Here is a 24,776-nt window from a genome sequence, read left to right as displayed (position 1 = left end):
GTTGTTTACTTAGCTTAGTGGGACATAATAGGACACTCCGATGGACGGTCCGAATTAAAATGGATCGTGATCATGACTTGGAAATTAGGATCCGAAGAACAATCCGAGTCCGACCCGACCGATAAGGAATTTGAATGGATCGTGACTGTGACATAGGTGGATCCGACCCGAAGTGGATCCGTTGACACCCCTACATTTGAGAAGTGGTAGAATATTGAAAAAAATTTAAACAGTGGGTTTTCTAGGGATTTCTCATTTGGTTTATACACGCCAAAGGCTGAGTCCAAAGGTTGCACGATGCGTATTTGATTAAATGCCCGAGAAAGATGTTTTACCTCTCGATTTTGGACCATCGGAAAAATAAAAGGTTTGCCAAGTAAACATTTTACACAGAAAATTGTTTCACAACAGTTTTAATGCGATAGGGAATGGAATCCCGTTTTAGAAGTGTTTCCCGTAAACTAATCAACATTGAAATCGCAAAGATAAAAAGCAGTCATCATCTCCAATAAGAAAGAAAAAGTTCAAGTAACCCTCTACCATATTTGTCTAGAGCTGAGGAATTTAGCAGGAAACCCCCAGCCTGGAAAGTCTTCCAAGGAATAAAGCTGAAAAATAGTAACACTTTGTTCTGAAATCTTAGCAAGAAGCTTACCATGATCCTTCAGCACCCTTTGTTGGATTCTGAAAAGCAGAAAACCCCCAGAAAGTCTTCAAGGAATATGGCTCAGAAACAGTCACCCCTTCTTCTGTAATCTTAGCAACCTGCCATGTTGAAATTATCAGAGTACAAGGTTAATGACCAAACCGTAATGTATGAATGTTCATTTTTTTTTTTTGAAAGAATAAAAAATGTCACACGCATGCGCCCTGAAAGCAAACTCGGACTGCGCATGGTAAAGATTTTTTCTCAAGTCTACATAATTATCCTTCTAAGATATGAATCCATGTGATCATTCAACAAGAAAGAAAAAGAAAAAGAGATGAATCCACACTTTTTACGTATAAGAAGAGTACATAGTTCTGCAGGAGCTACAAAGAAGGATGAATCAAGAGAACTATGATGCTGGAGTAGCATGGTTTAATCTCCAAACTCCAGTGCAATCAAATAGAAAGAAAAGAGGATGGACGGCTAACACATTTACTGCAGGGAGATGTTCTTAGACCAGAATGGTGTACTAAACAATATTTGCCCCTGTACTGCATAATTTTATATTTTTATTCATAAACTTTCCTAGAAAGAGATGAAATAACTAGCCAAGTCAACAGCCACTTAAACAGGATATCTTAATACAGAAACAAGTATGAGAGAACCTAGAGAGAGACAAGGTTATTCACATTTCAAAGGATATACTACCATTAATATTGGCAAGAATTATACTTTTTCATATTAAAGAATACCAAACATAGCATGAAATATACAAACCAAAGAATCGGACCTGAAATTTGTTGATAGCTGATCGATCACGATACAAAAGAACCAGCATGCATTTCTCCAGTAACTTAACACCCTCCTCAAAGGTCAAGTCCTCACGCCACTCATCACGAAGTATTGGGCGTGCAAGGTGATTACCAAACCCAGTTGCCACATGGTTGTCCATATAGTGTACACCGATCATACTAACCTGGATGGTATTCATAATCAGAACTTCTAATTGTTCATACCCATAGAAAGATGGTGGACAGAATGTTTGCAAGAAATGTTTAAAAATTCAAACCAAGTCAAGACAAAGATTAGTCCAAGCAGGTTTTTTTTTTTTTTGGGGCAGGTGTTGTCGCAATGAAATATATTTGTAGATAAAAATGGTATTACCGTGCCAAGATACTTCTCTCCATTTTTTACTCCCCCAAGAATAAGAGAGTTCCATAGAGGATCAAATTTGTTACGCCTATTATACATCATCCGATTTAAATAGTTGTAAACCTCTTTCGGTCCCAAGGAGTTACCATCATCCCACATATTATCATATAAACTGCAAAGAACAAAAGTTCAAAATATCACAGAATCAATAAATGCAGTAAATCCCCAAAATCACTGCACAGTATGAACTACTAAACATCCAAATCCACAATTGATCAGATAAACAAATGAAAAACCTTTTTTAAAACTTAGCTTATTTAATATTTTGAATACAGGCTATTTGTAAGAGGATGTGAACTTACATGAGCTCGTCTAGATTACGCAAGATCTCCTGAAAATCGCTTATTTCCCCACTTGCGCCCAGAAGGGAATGTTTACCAATAGGTTTAATTCTCTCCACACTCTTGTATCGCAGAGTAGATCCGTAGGAACCTGTCATTCCATTCATAAATTCACATAATATGACAAAAATCATAAGCTTAACAAGTTACGGGAGAGAAATATGACAATTTGATATCAGCAGGAGAAAAAAGCTACAACTATGTAATAGGTTCAAATGAATTCTAACCTCCTACCATTCCAGATAATTCTAAGAAATCATATTATCGAACAATTGACAGGAAGAAACCACCCAGAAAGTTTTTTGGATAAAGTTTGCCGGATTTCTTGTAAAGCAATCATCCAGAATTCAATAAACTGCAATTTAACCATATTGAAAACAAATTTTCAAAAAAGAAAAAGAAAAAAACCCCATACTGAAAGCTACCCAAGGCCTCATAGTGCCACTGAATCAAAAGACTCGCCAAAGGTCTGAATCAAAACCAAGTAACAAAATGGTTCCATAAATAAAACATCTTTTGAAGATGGTTTATAAGAGAGCCTTTAGCTAACCATAAATGGCAACACAAGGAAGGAAAGAAAGAATAGCAACCAAAGGTAGATATAATCTATGTTAAGATGCGGAGTGTACATAATTGCAGGAACCCAAACTAGAAGCCTGTACCCTTTGTAGAAGATGTGCAATTACAGCATAGAATATAGATGCAACTAAGGTATACAGAGTAACTCTTTCGAATATGCATGTATGTATATAGTTTATCGTTGTGAAGAAAGGATTCCTCTACTTCCAAGCCTCCCTTTGGATGTTGAAAATACCCTTAGAAGCCTTGGGATGCTGAAAATACCCAGTACAAGAATTGAGTAAAAGTGAGATGAGTAGGGATGAGTAGAAATTGAGAGAGAAATGTTGGGATTGTACAAGTGAAAAAACAAGAGTTTAGATGGGTTTATAAAGGATTTTTCTTGTTTAGGAAGCAAAAATACATAAAATACTCTTAAAACGGCAAAAAAAATGTGTAAAACAGTAAAAAAACAAAATACAGCAATTTGGTGGCATTTCAATAAATTTTTCAAAAAAAGTACCCTGAAACAGGGCATTTGGAACTACTTTGTCCAGAACACACCGGAATTGACACGAACGAAAAACTAGGTGTTTTTGTTCCATTTTATGAACCGAAACTAAACATTTCGTCCGTCCCAATGAGAACAGAACAGAATTCACAACTATGAACGGATGAGTCTGACAGAGCATGAGAAACTACTTCATCAAGTCTCTAATTTATTGTGGATCATGAGTAGTTCTTACCTTGCTTGCGTCGAAGAATGACAAAACGTGAAGTCATTTTTTGTTTTGAAAGGTGGAAATAGTCATGCATCAACAAAATCAGCGATCAAGTATCAATTTCCAATCACGCTATTGGAAGACATGTTAGAAATGTTACATGCCAATATCTTTTTGAATATTGACTTATCAAGCGAGTACCTTCAGATTTACATACACACTGGCGATGAAATGAAGAATTCCGTGAAGATGAGAAACAGTTTATACGAGTGGCTGGTGATGCCATGCGGGCTCTCTCAACACTCAGAGTATTTTCACGCGACTCATGAACCAGGCTCTACTTTTCCGTCTGTTCCTAGGCAAGTTTTTGGTTGTTTATTTTGATGATTGTTTTGACTTTTAGTTATGGATCAACTTACGGAGGGCATCCAGGACGAGATGTTGTGGTGTGTGTTATTTGCAGGTGACAGTATTAATTGACGAAACCAAAGCAGGGGTTAATGCTAAGTTAGAGTTATGGAGAACTACTTTGGAATCCAAAGGTTTTAGACTGAGCGGGACTAAGACAGAGTATACGGGGTGCAACCATGGTTTTAAGTTTCGGTTTCGGCAAAAATTTCGGACTTATGCGAAGCCGAAATTTCGAGCAAAATTTGGTATTGCCGCACAAAATCCCGATTTGTTAGGACAAAATTTCGGTAATTTCGTTCGAAATTCTTTTAACGCAATAAAAAAGTATTATTTTATTATAAGTTTCGACGATTTTAGAATAAAAAATATTATTTTAGAATAAAAAAGTATTATTCTTTAACGCAATAAAAACCCGGAAGGGTGTGGCTCTTTGGCGTAAAGTCATGGGTTTGCTCCCCAGTGACGAGCGTTCGAATCCCCCCTTGCTTACCCGATGCGCGTGGTTTCCGGGTGATTGCGCGCATTTGTAGGGAAATAGTCCTGCCCCCGAAGGAGATGGGGACACCCTTCGTTACCATAAAAAATAATTACCGAAATTTTAATTTGGTAAATTTTAGGAATTTCGGTTTCGGTACCATTTCATTTCTTTAATTTTGGATTTCGGTCCGAAATTTAAAACCATGAGTGCAACTTTAGTAATGTAAGGAGGCGGGGCGAGGATGTAGTAAAATATGACCGGACAGGAGATACCTCTTTTTTTAATAGTGACTGGACAGGAGGTACCTAAGAGGGATATCTTGCGCTATCTTGGTTCAATCCTACATAAGGAATGAGAGATTGAAGAGGATGTTAACCACAGAATAAGAGACAGTTGGTTGAAGTGGAAGCATGCTTCAGGAGTTCTGTGCGACCGTAAAATACCTACCAAGTTGAAGGGAAAGTTTTATAAGACAGCTATGAGGTCAGCCATGCTGTACGGCTCATAATGTTGGGCCACCAAGAAGCAGCATGTGCATAAAATGAGTGTAGTGGAGATGCGGATGCGGATGCTTAGATGGATGTGTGGCCCCACAAGGTTAGATCGAATTAAAAATGAGGACATCCGTAAAAAGGAGGGGGTGGCACCACCAATTGAGGAGAAGATGAGAGAACACCGCTTAACACGGTTTGGGCATATCCAACGTAGGCCTTTGGATGCTACAGTAAGAAGAAGTGACTTGTGCCAAGTTGATGGAGTAAAAAGAGGTAGGGGCAGACCGAAAACAACTTGGGTAAACAGTGAGGAAAGACTTGACGGCTAGGAACATAACAGAGAACATGACCTTGGATAGGAGAGAATGGAAAAAATGATCCATGTAGACGAACCCAGCTAGTGTCAAGTAGATCCTTTCACCTTCATGAAAATTTTCTAAGGGATTCATTAGCCGACCCCCACTAGTTAGGGACAAAGGCCTAGTTGAGTTGAGTTGAGTTTGGACTTTTAGTCATACCCATGAAGAGCATTTAAACATCTATGTTTTAATAGCAATGATTTATTAATAAAGGGATAAAGCGTCAGGGACCGACATGGTTGATACAAGCCAAACAAGAAAGGAGAATGAAAAAAAAAAAGGATAAAAAAAGAAAGTCGGAAAGCTCCAAACATGTTGAAATCTAACAATGCGACGCTCGACCTAGCCAAGGACCTCTTCAATCACCTCAGCACATCTCCATGCATAGGTCGCACCCTTCTCCATCCAGTAAAGCACATTAAGGGAATCTCAATTTACAATGAGATGAACTAAGCCACTTGCCACAACTAACTGGGTTTCGGCCTAGAGAGACTGCACTTCCGCATTGGTAGCAACTGTCTAGTCTAACCGGCCTGAGTAAGACTACCTGGAAACACTATTTGCCTCGTGAAGAAGCCCCTCAAAATCAGCCGGTCCAGGATTTGACGCACCTCGCCCCAAGATCTTCCTAAGGAAAATTCTGAAACACCTCTAAAATTTGGAAGGACAATGGCCCGCTACACGATCAATGAAAGGATTTTCTAAAGCATGCTACGTAAGCTCTTAACAACACCTTCAAAGAGTCTATTATTCCTTACCTTCCAAATGACAACGAGAGACTCCAACGATGCCAAGCTCCAAAGGTGGACCCCTTGTAGGCCAGGTGGAAGGACCAACCCTCAAACCGATTCTCAATGTGAGCAGGGTGGAACCCACAGCCCCGCACAACATCAAACCGATTCAACATGAAGCACAACCCTGCAATGAATAAAGAGGTGGCCGACGGATTCGCCTGCCTCAAGGCATAAAGCACAACGACCAATTATAATCATCCTACAACTGTGCAAGTGAACCACCAAAAAATTTATTAAGAAAAGTCATCCAGATGGACACACAAACTCTCTCTTCTTTTTTTTTTGGCAATGGATACCCAAACTCTAGAAGAGAAAGGAGTTCTCCATGCTCTGATTGCAGGCGAGGAAAGTGTGATTGGCTGAAGACGTTGGTAGAAAGAATGGACAGTAAATTCACCAATTGTCTCATATCTTAGTTCCCCTGTACTCTCCAGTTTTCAAAAGAAAAATCAAATCAAGATTGCCCGACAAACTAGCCACCCTATCCAGCTCTCTAGTCTCTATCGGAAAAAAAAATTATGCAAAACTGAACCCTCCAACAAGCTTTGTTCTCTCTGTAAAAGGAATCTTTAACCCTGTATTCCGTCTCAGACGCTATTGACAGAAGTTCAGGAAACTTCACTTTAAGGGGCTCCTCACTGCACCATTTAAAAAAAAAAAGAGTTGAGGGGCTCCTCACCGCACCACAAATCAAAGCAAAACTTAATCAGCCCAAAACTTCAGTTCAAGTACAACAAGAAAGTTCTAATTTAATACAGAGAAGTGCACTTTTCTTGACAATAATGTCGGACTTTTTGAAAATGTTTACTTATAAAGGTGTTAAGGTAGACACAGAAAAGGTGAAGGCTGTAATAGATTGGCACACACCAACTAATATCCATGGTTTTAAATTTCGGCCGAAACGTTTCGTTTCGGCCGAAATATTTCGGTTTCGGTGGAAAACGAAACGAAATTTACTGTGAGTCGGAAAAGTACCAAATTTCGCCAAAACGTTTCTGAAATTTCGGTGAAACGTTTCGGTGAAGTACAAAATTTCGGTGAACGTTTCGGAAATTTTCGAAATTTCACCGAAATTTCAGTGAAATTTTTACAAGATTTCGTCCGAAATTTCGTACCGAAACCGAAACCGAGATTTAAAACCTTGCTAATATCACACAAGAATGAAGCTTACATGGTCTTCCAACCTTCCAATGAAACACAATTAGGAAGAAGAAGCTTAATTCATGTCACACCAAGTGGGCTTCCTTGCTACAGGAGTAGACATTCTTTCTTCAACATTGATCTCGGAGCCAAAATCATATTATCGATGCATTGAGCTAAGAACTAGCCTTCTTGGGTACTTCATTAGTTGGAGTTGTGGGATTCAACTTCATCAATGACCTCTACTGAGAAGCCTCAAGTTTGACAATATACTACAGTGATGCTTTGGGAGATGATCCTAAGGAAAAATTTCTAATTCAAGATAGATCACTATTTCAACCTAGTCAATTTTGCATGTCTAACAGCTAGTTTTTTTAATGGTAACAAAAAATTTATTAAAAGAGTAGAAATAGAGCACCTCGACCAAGATGGTTAAGGTTAAAAAACAAAGCACCCCAAATTTGCTTGTCCCAATGTTAGTTGTGGGCAGGGGCGGAGCCAGGAATTTACATTGGGGGGGACTTTTTACACTTGCTAAGCATTGGTCATAGGGGGGCCGTGGCTATTAAACTAGCCAAGCATGCATGTACAATCATGCACTGTAAAGGGATTTTCCAAGTCGCAGGGGGGGGGGCTCATGCTATATGTGCCTCGGCCCCTGGTTGTGGGAGATCATTACTAAACTTCATGGTAGAGGCTTTGGAGGACAGTTTGGCCAAGTCAAGGCTTTGGTGTTTCTAGATAAGTACCATCGGCCACATATGCATCAAGATGTTGCATACTATACAAACCAATGCCGTACTTGTCAAGTTTGTAAGGGCCACTCCCAGAATCTCGGTGGTTGCACTCTATTACTAGTTCCACGCGCTACATAGGAAGATATAAACATGAACTTTCTGTTGGGTTTGCCACAAACTCAAAGTAATTGTACACCTTCACGGACTTTCGATGAATATTATACCAAATTGAAATATGATGTTTATGAGCATTCTTAGAGGACGATATGGAAAAGATGGGAATCCAGCCCCAACATTCGAGCAGTTACCATCCATAGATAGAGTACCAGTGTTTAAAAACGTGGATGCGGCGCGGAATGCGGCCGAAGAAAATCCTAATTGACTCAACACGACGCGGTCGAGTACTCGGTTGACACGGTCATAATTCGGGAGAGTCAAAGGAGTTTTTTTTTACTCTGTAGGGAAAAACGCAGAACGCGGCCAAGGTAAAAGGGAGTCAACGCGGACGCGGGGGAGTTTTAAAACTATGAGACAAACAATCAAAGGTAGAAAATAGAAGCATTGGGAACCTCGTGGAGTAGACACCATTTTGGATTGTTTAACAAAAGAAGTCCAAACCAATGTTTGGTTTTGGTCACTATCCTGTTGCAAGTTGATAGTTAATGTTTTGTCAATCACATCCATGACATTCTAACTCAGCTGTGTAAAAACATTGTGGCAATCAACGACAAGTATTAAAGGCCACTAACCAATATCAAAGATGATAAGTTTTCAAGGAGAGAAATCTTGTTATGGTGTATCATCGACAAGAGATATTCCTGGTACGAACCTATGATAAGAAGCTCGGGCAGGGGAAGACTTAAATGTGTAAGATTCTCCAATGTATAAATAATAATTACTGTAAGGTTGAGCTACTAGAAGGATGTGGCATCTTCCTATAACAATGCTGCCGATTTGTTCAAGTTTCAAAGTGGAAATCCCGCAAGGAACATAAAATTATACTATCATCTTCCAAAGAAGCCAGAATAGAAGAGCATTTATGTTACTCAACATGGTTACACAATTACACGATTTCGTAGGAAAAAACTCATGTCCATAGCTTGTTCAATGAAAGGGAAGACCTTCCACCAGCAGTACATAGGTGAATGAAGAAGAATTGAGGCGTAACAATGTGTTAAGTATTCATGAGAACAACAGTTCAAGAGTGAGTTCTTTCCAACCCGAGTGGGATAATGCAAGAGATGTCCATAAAAAAACAGTCCGGAGCCATTAAGACATGAAAAAAAACGAAGAGCTAGCATGACATCAGTCAGACAGATGCTGATATTATCCAAGGCCCGCCATTTTCTCATGCTAGGAATTGTAATTAATTTTCCCAAACTTTTTTATTTTATCTAGAAGGATTTTGACAAGTCCTATTTAGGTGAAAAGATAAGTCCTGCCCATCCCCTTTTTTGGAAATCTGAATGCATGTTAAATTCTGAAGCAAATACCAGAGATGGTTGATTAGCATTGGACTCTCCATTACGACATTCAAAAAAAAAAAAAATGGACTCTCCAATAAGAAGGCCAGGTCAGAAGGGCAACAGTAGATAATTAGTATCTACTCAATCTGTGCAACAGTAGATACTTAATCAGTAAGAAGGGTGAAAGATGACTACAGCCATCTTTTTGCATTGTGTCTGCGTACTAACCTCCCATATCGGCAGCCATGAGAATTCCATCTTTGTATTTGATTGCTACTACTGATGTACCAGTGACGTATGGATACCTATGAAAGCTCCACTTAATTAGGCTATACTGTTTCTTTATATATCAAAAGAGTTTATAATACAATGATAACAACAAGCATAAGACGCCCCCAACAAAAACATCAAACAGTATGAACTATAAAAGCACATAATTATTAAAGATGTCCACCTTCCAAGGCCCTGTTCGTTTCAGATTGTGGCCACCGATTGTTGGGCTAAAAATTAAACATAATTTTGATTCTAATAATCAGTTTGGGGCTAACAATCGGTTATCCCAATCTAAAACGAACAGGGCCCGAGTGTCAGTAAAACTTTTGTGTGGATGTTTCGTGTTTGTTTTTAAAATTCATAAATATAGCATTCACTAAGGCCCTGTTTGGATTGCAGTAAAAACATTTCTTGTTAAAAAAAAATTCTTAGGATTTTTTTGTTCCCACAATTTAGAGGCAAACGATAAATTTTAGGGATACTATTATAAATTAAAGGTCCCTATAAATAAAACTTGAATTGCGTTGGTTCGCATTAGTTTCTCTTTTTTAGGCGTAATCAAACAATGGAAAAGCATGAAATTTCAGAAAATTTTCTTTTCCAAACTTTCCAGAAAATTCTTGCAATCCAAACAGGGGCTCAGAAGAAGAAGAAGAAGAAGAAGAAGAGAGAGAGAGAGAGAGAGAGAGAGAGAGAGAGAGAGAGAGAGAGAGAGAGTTTGCCCTAGATAGACATCTCCCCTGTACTTACAGAGTTCTCTCTGAATCGATTTGGATTGTTCCTGGACCTTCTTTAGAAGCAAATGACTGCATAAATCACGAGAAAAATACTAGTCAGAATAAGATCTAAAGAAGGAAAAGAGAGATTAAGATCGATGAAGGAACTCACGTTCATTTTCAAGATTCAAATCAAATAAGAAGATCAAACAAACAATGTTAAGTGACTTTTTCCCCTCTTTCTACTATGTAACCCTCTCCTCAAGAAAACTCGCAGTTCAACCCACTCCCGACTTTTTATAAATCTCCAAATTTCATATTGACTATTAAGAGAATTTATATGATGGGTGGCCGTGAAAACACGTGAAGTCTCAAAAAGTGGGCCCACTTTTTTAGATGATCCAAACCGTTCATCTGTTTGGGCACAACGTGGATAGGTTGTGCCCCAAAAATCATTTCCATTAGATGATCCTAACCATCCGATCTGAACTGATCTGAATATGGAGATTTTCAAAAACTATTTATGGAATCTTCTACAAATCGGAGGGTTAGGATCATCATATGGAAATGATTTTTGGGGCAACCCCTATCTACGTTGTGCCCAAACAGATGAACGGTTTGGATCATCAATAAAAAGTGGGCCGTACCTGTTTTCCAAGACTTCATGTGTTTTCACGGCCACCCATCATATTCTGACTATAATACCCTTTCTTTACTTTTATGGCGGTCAAAACTTCGCGCTCCCTGTAGGATGATTCGCACCACTTTTCCACATCAAAAAGCGTTAATAAAGTCTGCCGGAATTCACGTTATAAGCGGTGTGAATCATCCTACAGGGGTGCTAATATATCCTAATGGAGGCGCCCTTGGAGCTGATTTTTGCAAATGCGCCCTTCATTCTGTCATTCCTCGTAATTTTTTATCGTAATGGGAATAAAAATGGGGATTGGCTAGCGTCCATTGCAAAAGGCATTTCGTGGATGGCCTGTTGCATGTGATAGCAGCCACCCAGGCTCACTTTTCAGCAGAAAATTTGTCTTCATTCACGAGGTGGCTGCTCTCGCATGCAACAGGCCATCCGCGAAATGCCTTTTGCAACGGACGTTAGCAAATCCCTAATTTTAAATGAACGCGTGTTATTTGACAAGATTCCGAGGTTATTTACATAGACGCATGTATTTATATGCGAACTCTACTTGCAGAACAAGGCAGAGAGAGAGAGGGAGAGAGAGAGATGGGTTTGAAGGTATGTGAATCTCTGCTTTCCTCTGCTCAGATTCCTTCATTTTTCTCCGTGGATTTAGTTTCTTTGTCTGAAAATTTCAGCCTAGTCTGCAGAAATCGCTCTCTATTTTTCTTTTCTCTTGACTAATTTCTCTGTTTGTTCCGTTTTTAGGAATTTTTTTTCTGTTTCTCCATTTATATCTGAAAGTAGCGTAATTAGTTTAGTAGAAGTGACTATAGTTAAAGAGATGGATAGAGATAGACAACGCCTATAAAAGTAGGGGTTAGGGCAACGTTAGGGCAACGTTAGGGTTTCTCGTGCTTTTGGGGGTGGGTTCTTATCCCCTTTTTTACTCTCTTTGTTTTCTTCATCTTTGCTCTTCGTTTTTTCTTGTCCCAATGGCCTCTGCAGATGTTGAATATCGGTGCTTTGTTGGTGGTCTTGCTTGGGCGACCGATGATCGGTCTCTCGAGAAGGCCTTTAGTTCTTTTGGCGAGGTCATCGAATCCAATGTCTTTTTCTCTCTTCCCTGCTATATATATACACAGATCTCCTAATTCCATTTGTTTCAATGTAGAGAGAGGTGATGTAGTAATAGCAGCATGAATCTCTTCTCTCATCCCCTCTTCGTACTCAAATACCTCCTCTAACACTTCACAATTGACTACTTTGAGTATCTCCAAGCTTTTCAATCCTTCAAGCAGATCATATGATAGGATATTTTTTAATTTCCTGCAACTGTCAATGTTGAGCTCTATCAGGTTCCCAAAGAATCTATTAGGAAGCGGGCCGTGACAGATTTTCTCTAATTTCTCCATGCAAAAGAAGGCCAATTGTTGCAATATCCTAAAGGCATTTGGTGGAACCCGATGAGATTCTTCCACCGTATTGATGAAATGTTTCATTTCGTCACAACGGTAGAGATTGAGGCGCTTCACGCTGTTGAAAGAGACACCTTCATCATCTATGAGGTGTACAATATTGGAGACGGCCCTCGAGTCAATTTCTTCGCTTCTTTCTAATAAGAGTTTAACCCACTTTGATAAAGGGTATGAAATTATGTTGATGGATGTACACTTGTCATAGACGCTATATGAGTACCTTTCGTCCCACACGCAGATGCGGAATTTCTTTAGTTTCTCCCAAGAGCCGGGGACTTCTAGAGACAAACAATTCACGTCTTTAACATGGATGTATAGAACGGTCAAGCGAGATCAATAGAATTAGACGTGAGTTTAGTGTTGCGAAATCTAGTGATGCAAACTTACTGTAGTTTTTCTCTTGTTTATGGATACCATTCTTTGTTTACTATAGAAAACACATATCTGCATGACCTAGCTCTTTAAAAAATGTAAGACAAGCTGAGCTCGCCCATTATCAAAATATGGTCTTGCAGATATCAGTGCCTAAAAACAATTTCCCAGTAGGAGAGGAAGACATTTTTTGTATAAGGTGTGGGATCCCTTCCTGAAAATAGAAACAGGATAAGTATGGCCAATCGATCTGGCGATCTTAAGGTGTGGTCAACATATGTGCTTTTTTTTTTTGCCCTCAACATGGGATCCCATTTTGATCCAAACCATCCATTTGTTGGGTCACAACGTAGATAAGTCATGCCCCACAAATCATTTGCACAATCAACTTGTATTAAACTGCGAGTTTTCTTGAGAAGAGGGTTACATAGTAGAAAGAGGGGGAAAAGTCACTTAACATTGTTTGTTTGATCTTGTTATTTGATTTGAATCTTGAAAATGAATGTGACTTCCTTCATCGATCTTAATCTCTCTTTTCCTTCTTTAGATCTTATTCTGAGTAGTATTTTTCTCGTGATTTATGCAGTCATTTGCTTCTAAAGAAGGTCCAGGAACAATCCAAATCGATTCAGAGAGAACTCTGTAAGTATTCATACTCTTTTTTCTCACTTGTCATTTCATTATTTCTTTGATCATTTATTAGGATATATGTTTTCTTGGGAACTAGCACCAGTTGATCGGAAAAACCCTAGATTTAGAGAACCGTTTAGATACAGGGGATTTTATGATCCAGGATTGTAAAATCCAAGCTAAAACCTAGATTTTATAACCTTTCAAAAAAAAAAAAAAAAAAACACCCTAGTTTATGAGCAAAAACCTTTAATTTATAATAGTATCCCTAAAATTTATCGTTTGCCTCTAAATTGTGGGAACAAAAAAATCCTAAGAATTTTTTTTTAACAAGAAATGTTTTTACTGCAATCCAAACAGGGCCTTAGTGAATGCTATATTTATGAATTTTAAAAACAAACACGAAACATCCACACAAAGGTTTTACTGACACTCGGGCCCTGTTCGTTTTAGATTGGGATAACCGATTGTTAGCCCCAAACTGATTATTAGAATCAAAATTATGTTTAATTTTTAGCCCAACAATCGGTGGCCACAATCTGAAACGAACAGGGCCTTGGAAGGTGGACATCTTTAATAATTATGTGCTTTTATAGTTCATACTGTTTGATGTTTTTGTTGGGGGCGTCTTATGCTTGTTGTTATCATTGTATTATAAACTCTTTTGATATATAAAGAAACAGTATAGCCTAATTAAGTGGAGCTTTCATAGGTATCCATACGTCACTGGTACATCAGTAGTAGCAATCAAATACAAAGATGGAATTCTCATGGCTGCCGATATGGGAGGTTAGTACGCAGACACAATGCAAAAAGATGGCTGTAGTCATCTTTCACCCTTCTTACTGATTAAGTATCTACTGTTGCACAGATTGAGTAGATACTAATTATCTACTGTTGCCCTTCTGACCTGGCCTTCTTATTGGAGAGTCCATTTTTTTTTTTTGAATGTCGTAATGGAGAGTACAATGCTAATCAACCATCTCTGGTATTTGCTTCAGAATTTAACATGCATTCAGATTTCCAAAAAAGGGGATGGGCAGGACTTATCTTTTCACCTAAATAGGACTTGTCAAAATCCTTCTAGATAAAATAAAAAAGTTTGGGAAAATTAATTACAATTCCTAGCATGAGAAAATGGCGGGCTTTGGATAATATCAGCATCTGTCTGACTGATGTCATGCTAGCTCTTCGTTTTTTTTCTCTCTTATTTCTTCTCCTGAAATATGTCTTAATGGCTCCGGACTGTTTTTTTATGGACATCTCTTGCATTATCCCACTCGGGTTGGAAAGAACTCACTCTTGAACTGTTGTTCTCATGAATACTTAACACATTGTTACGCCTCAATTCTTCTTCATTCACCTATGTACTGCTGGTGGAAGGTCTTCCCTTTCATTGAACAAGCTATGGACATGAGTTTTTTCCTACGAAATCGTGTAATTGTGTAACCATGTTGAGTAACATAAATGCTCTTCTATTCTGGCTTCTTTGGAAGATGATAGTATAATTTTATGTTCCTTGCGGGATTTCCACTTTGAAACTTGAACAAATCGGCAGCATTGTTATAGGAAGATGCCACATCCTTCTAGTAGCTCAACCTTACAGTAATTATTATTTATACATTGGAGAATCTTACACATTTAAGTCTTCCCCTGCCCGAGCTTCTTATCATAGGTTCGTACCAGGAATATCTCATGTCGATGATACACCATAACAAGATTTCTCTCCTTAAAACTTATCATCTTTGATATTGGTTAGTGGCCTTTAATACTTGTGGTTGATTGCCACAATGTTTTTACACAGCTGAGTTAGAATGTCATGGATGTGATTGACAAAACATTAACTATCAACTTGCAACAGGATAGTGACCAAAACCAAACATTGGTTTGGTCTTCGTTTGTTAAACAATCCAAAATGGTGTCTACTCCACGAGGTTCCCAATGCTTCTATTTTCTACCTTTGATTGTTTGTCTCATAGTTTTAAAACTCCCCCGCGTCCGCGTTGACTCCCTTTTACCTTGGCCGCGTTCTGCGTTTTTCCCTACAGAGTAAAAAAAAACTCCTTTGACTCTCCCGAATTATGACCATGTCAACCGAGTATTCAACCGCGTCAACCGAGTACTCGACCGCGTCGTGTTGAGTCAATTAGGATTTTCTTCGGCCGCATTCCGCGCCGCATCCACGTTTTTAAACACTGGTACTCTATCTATGGATGGTAACTGCCCGAATGTTGGAGCTGGGTTCCCATCTTTTCCATATCGTCCTCTAAGAATGCTCATAAACATCATATTTCAATTTGGTATAATATTCATCGAAAGTCCGTGAAGGTGTACAATTACTTTGAGTTTGTGGCAAACCCAACAGAAAGTTCATGTTTATATCTTCCTATGTAGCACGTGGAACTAGTAATAGAGTGCAACCACCAAGATTCTGGGAGTGACCCTTACAAACTTGACAAGTACGGCATTGGTTTGTATAGTATGCAACATCTTGATGCATATGTGGCCGATGGTACTTATCTAGAAACACCAAAGCCTTGACTTGGCCAAACTGTCCTCCAAAGCCTCTACCATGAAGTTTAGTAATGATCTCCCACAACCAGGGGCCGAGGCACATATAGCATGAGCCCCCCCCCCCCCCTGCGACTTGGAAAATCCCTTTACGGTGCATGATTGTACATGCATGCTTGGCTAGTTTAATAGCCACGGCCCCCCTATGGCCAATGCTTAGCAAGTGTAAAAAGTCCCCCCCAATGTAAATTCCTGGCTCCGCCCCTGCCCCCAACTAACATTGGGACAACCAAATTTGGGGTGCTTTGTTTTTTAACCTTAACCATCTTGGTCGAGGCGCTCTATTTCTACTCTTTTAATAAATTTTTTGTTACCATTAAAAAAACTAGCTGTTAGACATGCAAAATTGACTAGGTTGACATAGTGATCTATCTTGAATTAGAAATTTTTCCTTAGGATCGTCTCCCAAAGCATGACTGTAGTATATTGTCAAACTTGAGGCTTCTCAGTAGAGGTCATTGATGAAGTTGAATCCCACAACTCCAACTAATGAAGTACCCAAGAAGGCTAGTTGTTAGCTCAATGCATCGATAATATGATTTTGGCTCCAAGATCGATGTTGAAGAAAGAATGTCTACTCCTGTAGCAAGGAAGCCCACTTGGTGTGACATGAATTAAGCTTCTTCTTCCTAATTGTGTTTCATTAGAAGGTTGGAAGACCATGTAAGCTTCATTCTTGTGTGATATTAGTTGGTGTGTGCCAATCTATTACAGCGTTCACTTTTTCTGTGTCTACCTTAACACCTTTATAAGTAAACATTTTCAAAAAGTCCGACATTATTGTCAAGAAAAGTGCACTTCTCTGTATTAAATTAGAACTTTCTTGTTGTACTTGAACTGAAGTTTTGGGCTGATTAAGTTTTGCTTTGATTTGTGGTGCGGTGAGGAGCCCCTCAACTCTTTTTTTTTTAAAATGGTGCAGTGAGGAGCCCCTTAAAGTGAAGTTTCCTGAACTTCTGTCAATAGTGTCTGAGACGGAATACAGGGTTAAAGATTCCTTCGGAAGATCTTGGGACGAGGTGTGTCAAATCCTGGACCGGCTGATTTTGAGGGGCTTCTTCACGAGGCAAATAGTGTTTCTAGGTAGTCTTACTCAGGCCGGTTAGACTAGACAGTTGCTACCAATGCGGAAGTGCAGTCTCTCTAGGCCGAAACCCAGTTAGTTATGGCAAGTGGCTTAGTTCATCTCATTGTAAATTGAGATTCCCTTAATGTGCTTTACTGGATGGAGAAGGGTGCGACCTATGCATGGAGATGTGCTGAGGTGATTGAAGAGGTCCTTGACTAGGTCGAGCGTCACATTGTTAGATTTCAACATGTTTGGAGCTTTCCGACTTTCTTTTTTTATCCTTTTTTTTTCATTCTCCTTTCTTGTTTGGCTTGTATCAACCATGTCGGTCCCCGACGCTTTATCCCTTTATTAATAAATCATTGCTATTAAAACATAGATGTTTAAATGCTCTTCATGGGTATGACTAAAAGTCCAAACTCAACTCAACTCAACTCAACTAAGCCTTTGTCCCTAACTAGTGGGGGTCGGCTAATGAATCCCTTAGAAAATTTTCATGAAGGTGAAAGGATCTACTCGACACTAGCTGGGTTCGTCTACATGGATCATTTTTTCCATTCTCTCCTATCCAAGGTCATGTTCTCTGTTATGTTCCTAGCCGTCAAGTCTTTCCTCACTGTTTACCAAAGTTGTTTTCGGTCTGCCCCTATCTCTTTTTACTCCATCAACTTGGCACAAGTCACTTCTTCTTACTGTAGCATCCAAAGGCCTACGTTGGATATGCCCAAACCGTGTGAAGCGGTGCTCTCTCATCTTCTCCTCAATTGGTGACGCCACCCCCTCCTTTTTACGAATGTCCTCATTTTTAATTCGATCTAACCTTGTGGGGCCACACATCCATCTAAGCATCCGCATCCGCATCTCCACTACGCTCATCTTATGCACATGCTGCTTCTTGGTGGCCCAACATTATGAGCCGTACAGCATGGCTGACCTCATAGCTGTCTTATAAAACTTTCCCTTCAACTTGGTAGGTATTTTACGGTCGCACAGAACTCCTGAAGCATGCTTCCACTTCAACCAACTTGCTCTTATTCTGTGGTTAACATCCTCTTCAATCTCTCATTCCTTATGTAGGATTGAACCATGATAACGCAAGATATCCCTCTTAGGTACCTCCTGTCCAGTCACTATTAAAAAAAAAGGTATCTCCTGTCCGGTCATATTTTACTACATCCTCGCCCCGCCTCCTTACATTACTAAAGTTGCACTCATGGTTTTAAATTTCGGACCGAAATCCAAAATTAAAGAAACGAAATGGTACCGAAACCGAAATTCCTGAAATTTACCAAATTAAAATTTCGGTAATTATTTTTTATGGTAACGAAGGGTGTCCCCACCCCCTTCGGGGGCAGGACTATTTCCCTACGAATGCGCGCAATCACCCGGAAACCATGCGCATCGGGTAAGCAAGGGGGGATTCGAACGCTCATCACTGGGGAGCAAACCCATGACTTTACGCCAAAGAGCCACACCCTTCCAGGTTTTTATTGCGTTAAAGAATAATACTTTTTTATTCTAAAATAATATTTTTTATTCTAAAATCATCGAAACTTATAATAAAATAATACTTTTTTATTGCGTTAAAAGAATTTCAAACGAAATTACCAAAATTTCGATAATTTCGATCGAAATTTTGTCCTAACAAATCGGGATTTTGTGCGGCAATACCAAATTTTGCTCGAAATTTCGGCTTCGCATAAGTCCGAAATTTTTGCCGAAACCGAAACTTAAAACCATGGTTGCACCCCGTATAGGGGTGTAAACGAGCCGAGCCGAGCCGAGCCGAGCTTGGCCAGGCTCGGCTCGGCTCGTTAAGTTCAAAAGCTTGGCTCGGGCTCGGCTCGGGCTCGAACCAGGCTCGGCTCGGTCAGGCTCGCGAGCCGCTCGTGAGCTTTAACGAGCCGGTTATAAAGTTTCGCCTCTGTAACTAGCAAAAGCAAATTTCAAAAAAACGTAATGATTACAAATAAAAAGTAAAATACGCTGATTTTATAAAGTTTCGCATCTCTCGCTAGCAAAAGCAAATAAAAGAAAAAAACGTAATGATTACAATAAAAAAAGAAAAAAACGTAATGATTACAATAAAAAAGTAAACAGCTGATTTTATAAAGTTTGAAATAAAACATTACCAATAAAATGTGCTAAGTTATGACAATTAATAACAAATTACCAAAAAGTTTTCAAAGTTATGACAATTACGGTTTTCGATTTTTCACAGCCGTTCGTTTCTGTACCATCGTTACGTATTTCGTATTTGTTTTTTCACACGAGCCTTAACGAGCCGAGCCGAGCCGAGCCTGGCCTAACTCGGGCTCGGCTCGGCTCGTTAAGGATTCGAGCCGAGCTTTTTTCGAGCCGAGCCCGAGCGAGCTTCCGAGCCCGAGCCAAAATTGACACCCCTAACCCCGTATACTCTGTCTTAGTCCCGCTCAGTCTAAAACCTTTGGATTCCAAAGTAGTTCTCCATAACTCTAACTTAGCATTAACCCCTGCTTTGGTTTCGTCAATTAATACCGTCACCTGCAAATAACATACACCACAACATCTCGTCCTGGATACCCTCCGTAAGTTGATCCATAACTAAAAGTCAAAACAATCATCAAAATAAACAACCAAAAACCTGCCTAGGAACAGACGGAAAAGTAGAGCCTGGTTCATGAGTCGCGTGAAAATAGAGTGTTGAGAGAGCCCGCATGGCATCACCAGCCACTCGTATAAACTGTTTCTCATCTTCACAGAATTCTTCATTTCATCGCCAGTGTGTATGTAAATCTGAAGGTACTCGCTTGATAAGTCGATATTCAAAAAGATATTGGCATGTAACATTTCTAACATGTCTTCCAATAGCGTGATTGGAAATTGATACTTGATCGCTGATTTTGTTGATGCATGACTATTTCCACCTTTCAAAACAAAAAATGACTTCACTTTTTGTCATTCTTCGACGCAAGCAAGGTAAGAACTACTCATGATCCACAATAAATTAGAGACTTGATGAAGTAGTTTCTCATGCTCTGTCAGACTCATGCGTTCATAGTTGTGAATTCTGTTCTGTTCTCATTGGGACGGACGAAATGTTTAGTTTCGGTCCATAAAATGGAACCAAAACACACAGTTTTTCGTTCGTGTCAATTCCGGTGTGTTCCGGTGTGTTCTGGACAAAGTAGTTCCAAATGCCCTGTTTCAGGGTACTTTTTTTGAAAAATTTATTGAAATGCCACCAAATTGCTGTATTTTGTTTTTTTACTGTTTACACATTTTGTTTTGCCGTTTTAAGAGTATTTTATGTATTTTTGCTTCCTAAACAAGAAAAATCCTTTATAAACCCATCTAAACTCTTGTTTTTTCACTTGTACAATCCCAACATTTCTCTCTCAATTTCTACTCATCCCTACTCATCTCACTTCTACTCAATTCTTGTACTGGGTATTTTCAGCATCCCAAGGCTTCTAAGGGTATTTTCAACATCCAAAGGGAGGCTTGGAAATAGAGGAATCCTTTCTTCACAACGATAAACTATATACATACATGCATATTCGAAAGAGTTACTCTGTATACCTTAGTTGCATCTATATTCTATGCTGTAATTGCACATCTTCTACAAAGGGTACAGGCTTCTAGTTTGGGTTCCTGCAATTATGTACACTCCGCATCTTAACATAGATTATATCTACCTTTGGTTGCTATTCTTTCTTTCCTTCCTTGTGTTGCCATTTATGGTTAGCTAAAGGCTCTCTTATAAACCATCTTCAAAAGATGTTTTATTTATGGAACCATTTTGTTACTTGGTTTTGATTCAGACCTTTGGCGAGTCTTTTGATTCAGTGGCACTATGAGGCCTTGGGTAGCTTTCAGTATGGGGTTTTTTTCTTTTTCTTTTTTGAAAATTTGTTTTCAATATGGTTAAATTGCAGTTTATTGAATTCTGGATGATTGCTTTACAAGAAATCCGGCAAACTTTATCCAAAAAACTTTCTCGGTGGTTTCTTCCTGTCAATTGTTCGATAATATGATTTCTTAGAATTATCTGGAATGGTAGGAGGTTAGAATTCATTTGAACCTATTACATAGTTGTAGCTTTTTTCTCCTGCTGATATCAAATTGTCATATTTCTCTCCCGTAACTTGTTAAGCTTATGATTTTTTTCATATTATGTGAATTTATGAATGGAATGACAGGTTCCTACGGATCTACTCTGCGATACAAGAGTGTGGAGAGAATTAAACCTATTGGTAAACATTCCCTTCTGGGCGCAAGTGGGGAAATAAGCGATTTTCAGGAGATCTTGCGTAATCTAGACGAGCTCATGTAAGTTCACATCCTCTTACAAATAGCCTGTATTCAAAATAGTAAATAAGCTAAGTTTTAAAAAAGGTTTTTCATTTGTTTATCTGATCAATTGTGGATTTGGATGTTTAGTAGTTCATACTGTGCAGTGATTTTGGGGATTTACTGCATTTATTGATTCTGTGATATTTTGAACTTTTGTTCTTTGCAGTTTATATGATAATATGTGGGATGATGGTAACTCCTTGGGACCGAAAGAGGTTTACAACTATTTAAATCGGATGATGTATAATAGGCGTAACAAATTTGATCCTCTATGGAACTCTCTTATTCTTGGGGGAGTAAAAAATGGAGAGAAGTATCTTGGCACGGTAATACCATTTTTATCTACAAATATATTTCATTGCGACAACACCTGCCCCAAAAAAAAAAAAAACCCTCCTCGGACTAATCTTTGTCTTGACTTGGTTTGAATTTTTAAACATTTCTTGCAAACATTCTGTCCACCATCTTTCTATGGGTATGAACAATTAGAAGTTCTGATTATGAATACCATCCAGGTTAGTATGATCGGTGTACACTATATGGACAACCATGTGGCAACTGGGTTTGGTAATCACCTTGCACGCCCAATACTTCGTGATGAGTGGCGTGAGGACTTGACCTTTGAGGAGGGTGTTAAGTTACTGGAGAAATGCATGCTGGTTCTTTTGTATCGTGATCGATCAGCTATCAACAAATTTCAGGTCCGATTCTTTGGTTTGTATATTTCATGCTATGTTTGGTATTTCTTTAATATGAAAAAGTATAATTCTTTCCAATATTAATGGTAGTATATACTCCTTTGAAATGTGAATAACCTTGTCTCTATCTAGGTTCTCTCATACTTGTTTCTGTATTAAGATATCCTGTTTAAGTGGCTGTTGACTTGGCTAGTTATTTCATCTCTTTCTAGGAAAGTTTATGAATAAAAATATAAAATTATGCAGTACAGGGGCAAATATTGTTTAGTACACCATTCTGGTCTAAGAACATCTCCCTGCAGTAAATGTGTTAGCCGTCCATCCTCTTTTCTTTCTATTTGATTGCACTGGAGTTTGGAGATTAAACCATGCTACTCCAGCATCATAGTTCTCTTGATTCATCCTTCTTTGTAGCTCCTGCAGAACTATGTACTCTTCTTATACGTAAAAAGTGTGGATTCATCTCTTTTTCTTTTTCTTTCTTGTTGAATGATCACATGGATTCATATCTTAGAAGGATAATTATGTAGACTCGAGGAAAAATCTTTTCCATGCGCAGTCCGAGTTGCTTTCAGGGCATGCGTGTGTGACATTTTTTATTCTTTCAAAAAAAAAAAAACGAACATTCATACATTACGGTTTGGTCATTAACCTTGTACTCTGATAATTTCAACATGGCAGGTTGCTAAGATTACAGAAGAAGGGGTGACTGTTTCTGAGCCATATTCCTTGAAGACTTTCTGGGGGTTTTCTGCTTTTCAGAATCCAACAAAGGGTGCTGAAGGATCATGGTAAGCTTCTTGCTAAGATTTCAGAACAAAGTGTTACTATTTTTCAGCCTTATTCCTTGGAAGACTTTCCAGGCTGGGGATTTCTGCTAAATTCCTCAGCTCTAGACAAATATGGTAGAGGGTTACTTGAACTTTTTCTTTCTTATTGGACATGATGACTGCTTTTTATCTTTGCGATTTCAATGTTGATTAGTTTACGGGAAACACTTCTAAAACGGGATTCCATTCCCTATCGCATTAAAACTGTTGTGAAACAATTTTCTGTGTAAAATGTTTACATGGCAAACCTTTTATTTTTCCGATGGTCCAAAATCGAGAGGTAAAACATCTTTCTCGGGCATTTAATCAAATACGCATCGTGCAACCTTTGGACTCAGCCTTTGGCGTGTATAAACCAAATGAGAAATCCCTAGAAAACCCACTGTTTAAATTTTTTTCAATATTCTACCACTTCTCAAATGAGTCAGGCATCAAACCAATGAATAAATCCGTATGAGGACTAAGGCTTATGAGATATCAGTAGAAAAGGACCTAGAGAGCTTGTTCTATGATACATTGAAAGATATGTGCTTTCCCAAACCGATCCCAAGCCCAAAGGAATAGTTCCAGGCATGTTGTTTGAGAAAGATACAACACCTCTAATCCATGTAAACCCACAAAAGGAACAGGAATTTCCTCCACAAAAATTGGACCTCTGCAATATAAAAGCTGCTGATGTATCCCCAACTTTCTATGCTCTCGAGGTATTTCACTAGTTAGAAATAAGTTTTAGGGAAAAATACAGTTAGACCCCCTGCGGTTTCTGACACATTCAACTTAACCCCTAATGCTTAGAAAGTTACAAGTAGGCCCCCCCCTCAGTTGACGGTTTGTCCATAGATTGAAGGGTTAGGTTGATCTGATGGAGCTGATTTTTGGGGCACACCCTATCTATGTCAGGGCCCATCAAATGAACGCTTTGGATCATCCAAACAATGAATGTGTCAGAAACCACAGGGGGGTCAAAGTGTATTTTTCCCTAAGTTTTAAGATGAATGAAGCAAAAGAGGGTCGGGCAAATATCTGAAAGTAGAGGAAGGCAGATTAGCTGAAATTAAGTTCTTTGAAATGAAGAAGCAAAGAATAGATGAAGACGAAGAAGAAGAAACGAGTTCATTGTAGGGGGCGCAAACCATTTCGTTTTGTAGACAGGGAAAAGAGTAAGGATATGGTTTCAAATTTCGGTTACGGAGAGCGTTTCGGTCCTCACCGACCGAAACAGAAATTGTAAAATAATATTTTATATCATACCAAATTTTGGCCAAAATTACCGGGAAAGTATTAAATAATGGAAAAAAAATCGAGTTTTTAGGCCGAAACCCGATCGAAATTTAGTACCATTTTGAGTCTACCCGATTTTGACCGAAACCCGAAATTTAAAATCATGGCTGAGGCCACCCAATTTCTTTTACAATTTTGAGCATTTCCTATTAGATTGCCATTTTGAGTCTACCCGATTTTGGCCGAACCGATCGCTATTCAATTTTTACTTGGAGGGAGCTTTAATTTACGAAAGAAAAAGAATTATCCATCAGACATGTATTTCTTACAATCCAAGCTGGGCCTAAGTAATAATGTAATTCCCTTGAATACGGACCATTGCTTTATCATTTTCAATGGCCACAATTCCCTTTCGTCATATAATATAAATAAAGGGAAATGATATCAACACAACCATGTTTTAATAATCGCACAGACCTAGCTTGTCATTTCTGTTTTTGATGGGCTCGTGAGAGATTTCTGGGAGCTTTAATAACCTTTAACTGCCAAAAGACAAGATGCGTTGGTGGAAATATCAAAATATGGTTGTGCTGA

The 24,776-nt window shown here is 38.8% G+C and overlaps 2 protein-coding genes across 2 annotated transcripts; one reads left to right on the top strand and one right to left on the bottom strand.

The window, feature by feature from the left end:
- Positions 1-397: 397 nt before the first annotated feature.
- LOC143875704 (proteasome subunit beta type-4-like) lies at positions 398-10,660 on the bottom strand. The gene is made up of 7 exons (XM_077377311.1): positions 10,523-10,660; positions 10,385-10,440; positions 9,590-9,666; positions 2,164-2,293; positions 1,814-1,973; positions 1,440-1,625; positions 398-765 (listed from the first exon to the last, which is right to left on the bottom strand). The coding sequence occupies exons 1-7, from the start codon at positions 10,526-10,528 to the stop codon at positions 652-654; spliced, it is 729 nt and encodes a 242-aa protein (XP_077233426.1). The 5' UTR covers positions 10,529-10,660; the 3' UTR covers positions 398-651.
- An 851-nt stretch (positions 10,661-11,511) lies between these two features.
- On the top strand, positions 11,512-23,221 carry LOC143875695 (proteasome subunit beta type-4-like). The gene is made up of 7 exons (XM_077377300.1): positions 11,512-11,596; positions 13,415-13,470; positions 14,171-14,247; positions 21,280-21,409; positions 21,600-21,759; positions 21,949-22,134; positions 22,813-23,221. The coding sequence occupies exons 1-7, from the start codon at positions 11,534-11,536 to the stop codon at positions 22,924-22,926; spliced, it is 786 nt and encodes a 261-aa protein (XP_077233415.1). The 5' UTR covers positions 11,512-11,533; the 3' UTR covers positions 22,927-23,221.
- The last annotated feature ends 1,555 nt before the right edge of the window (positions 23,222-24,776 follow it).

The sequence above is a fragment of the Tasmannia lanceolata genome, unplaced genomic scaffold, assembly GCF_043159265.1.
Source record: "Tasmannia lanceolata isolate RefF3 unplaced genomic scaffold, GAP_Taslan_0.1 ptg000002l, whole genome shotgun sequence".
NCBI classification, from domain to species: domain Eukaryota; kingdom Viridiplantae; phylum Streptophyta; class Magnoliopsida; order Canellales; family Winteraceae; genus Tasmannia; species Tasmannia lanceolata.
The sequence above is the reverse complement of the archived record's forward strand: the minus strand, read 5'-3'. Positions and strand labels throughout refer to the sequence as shown.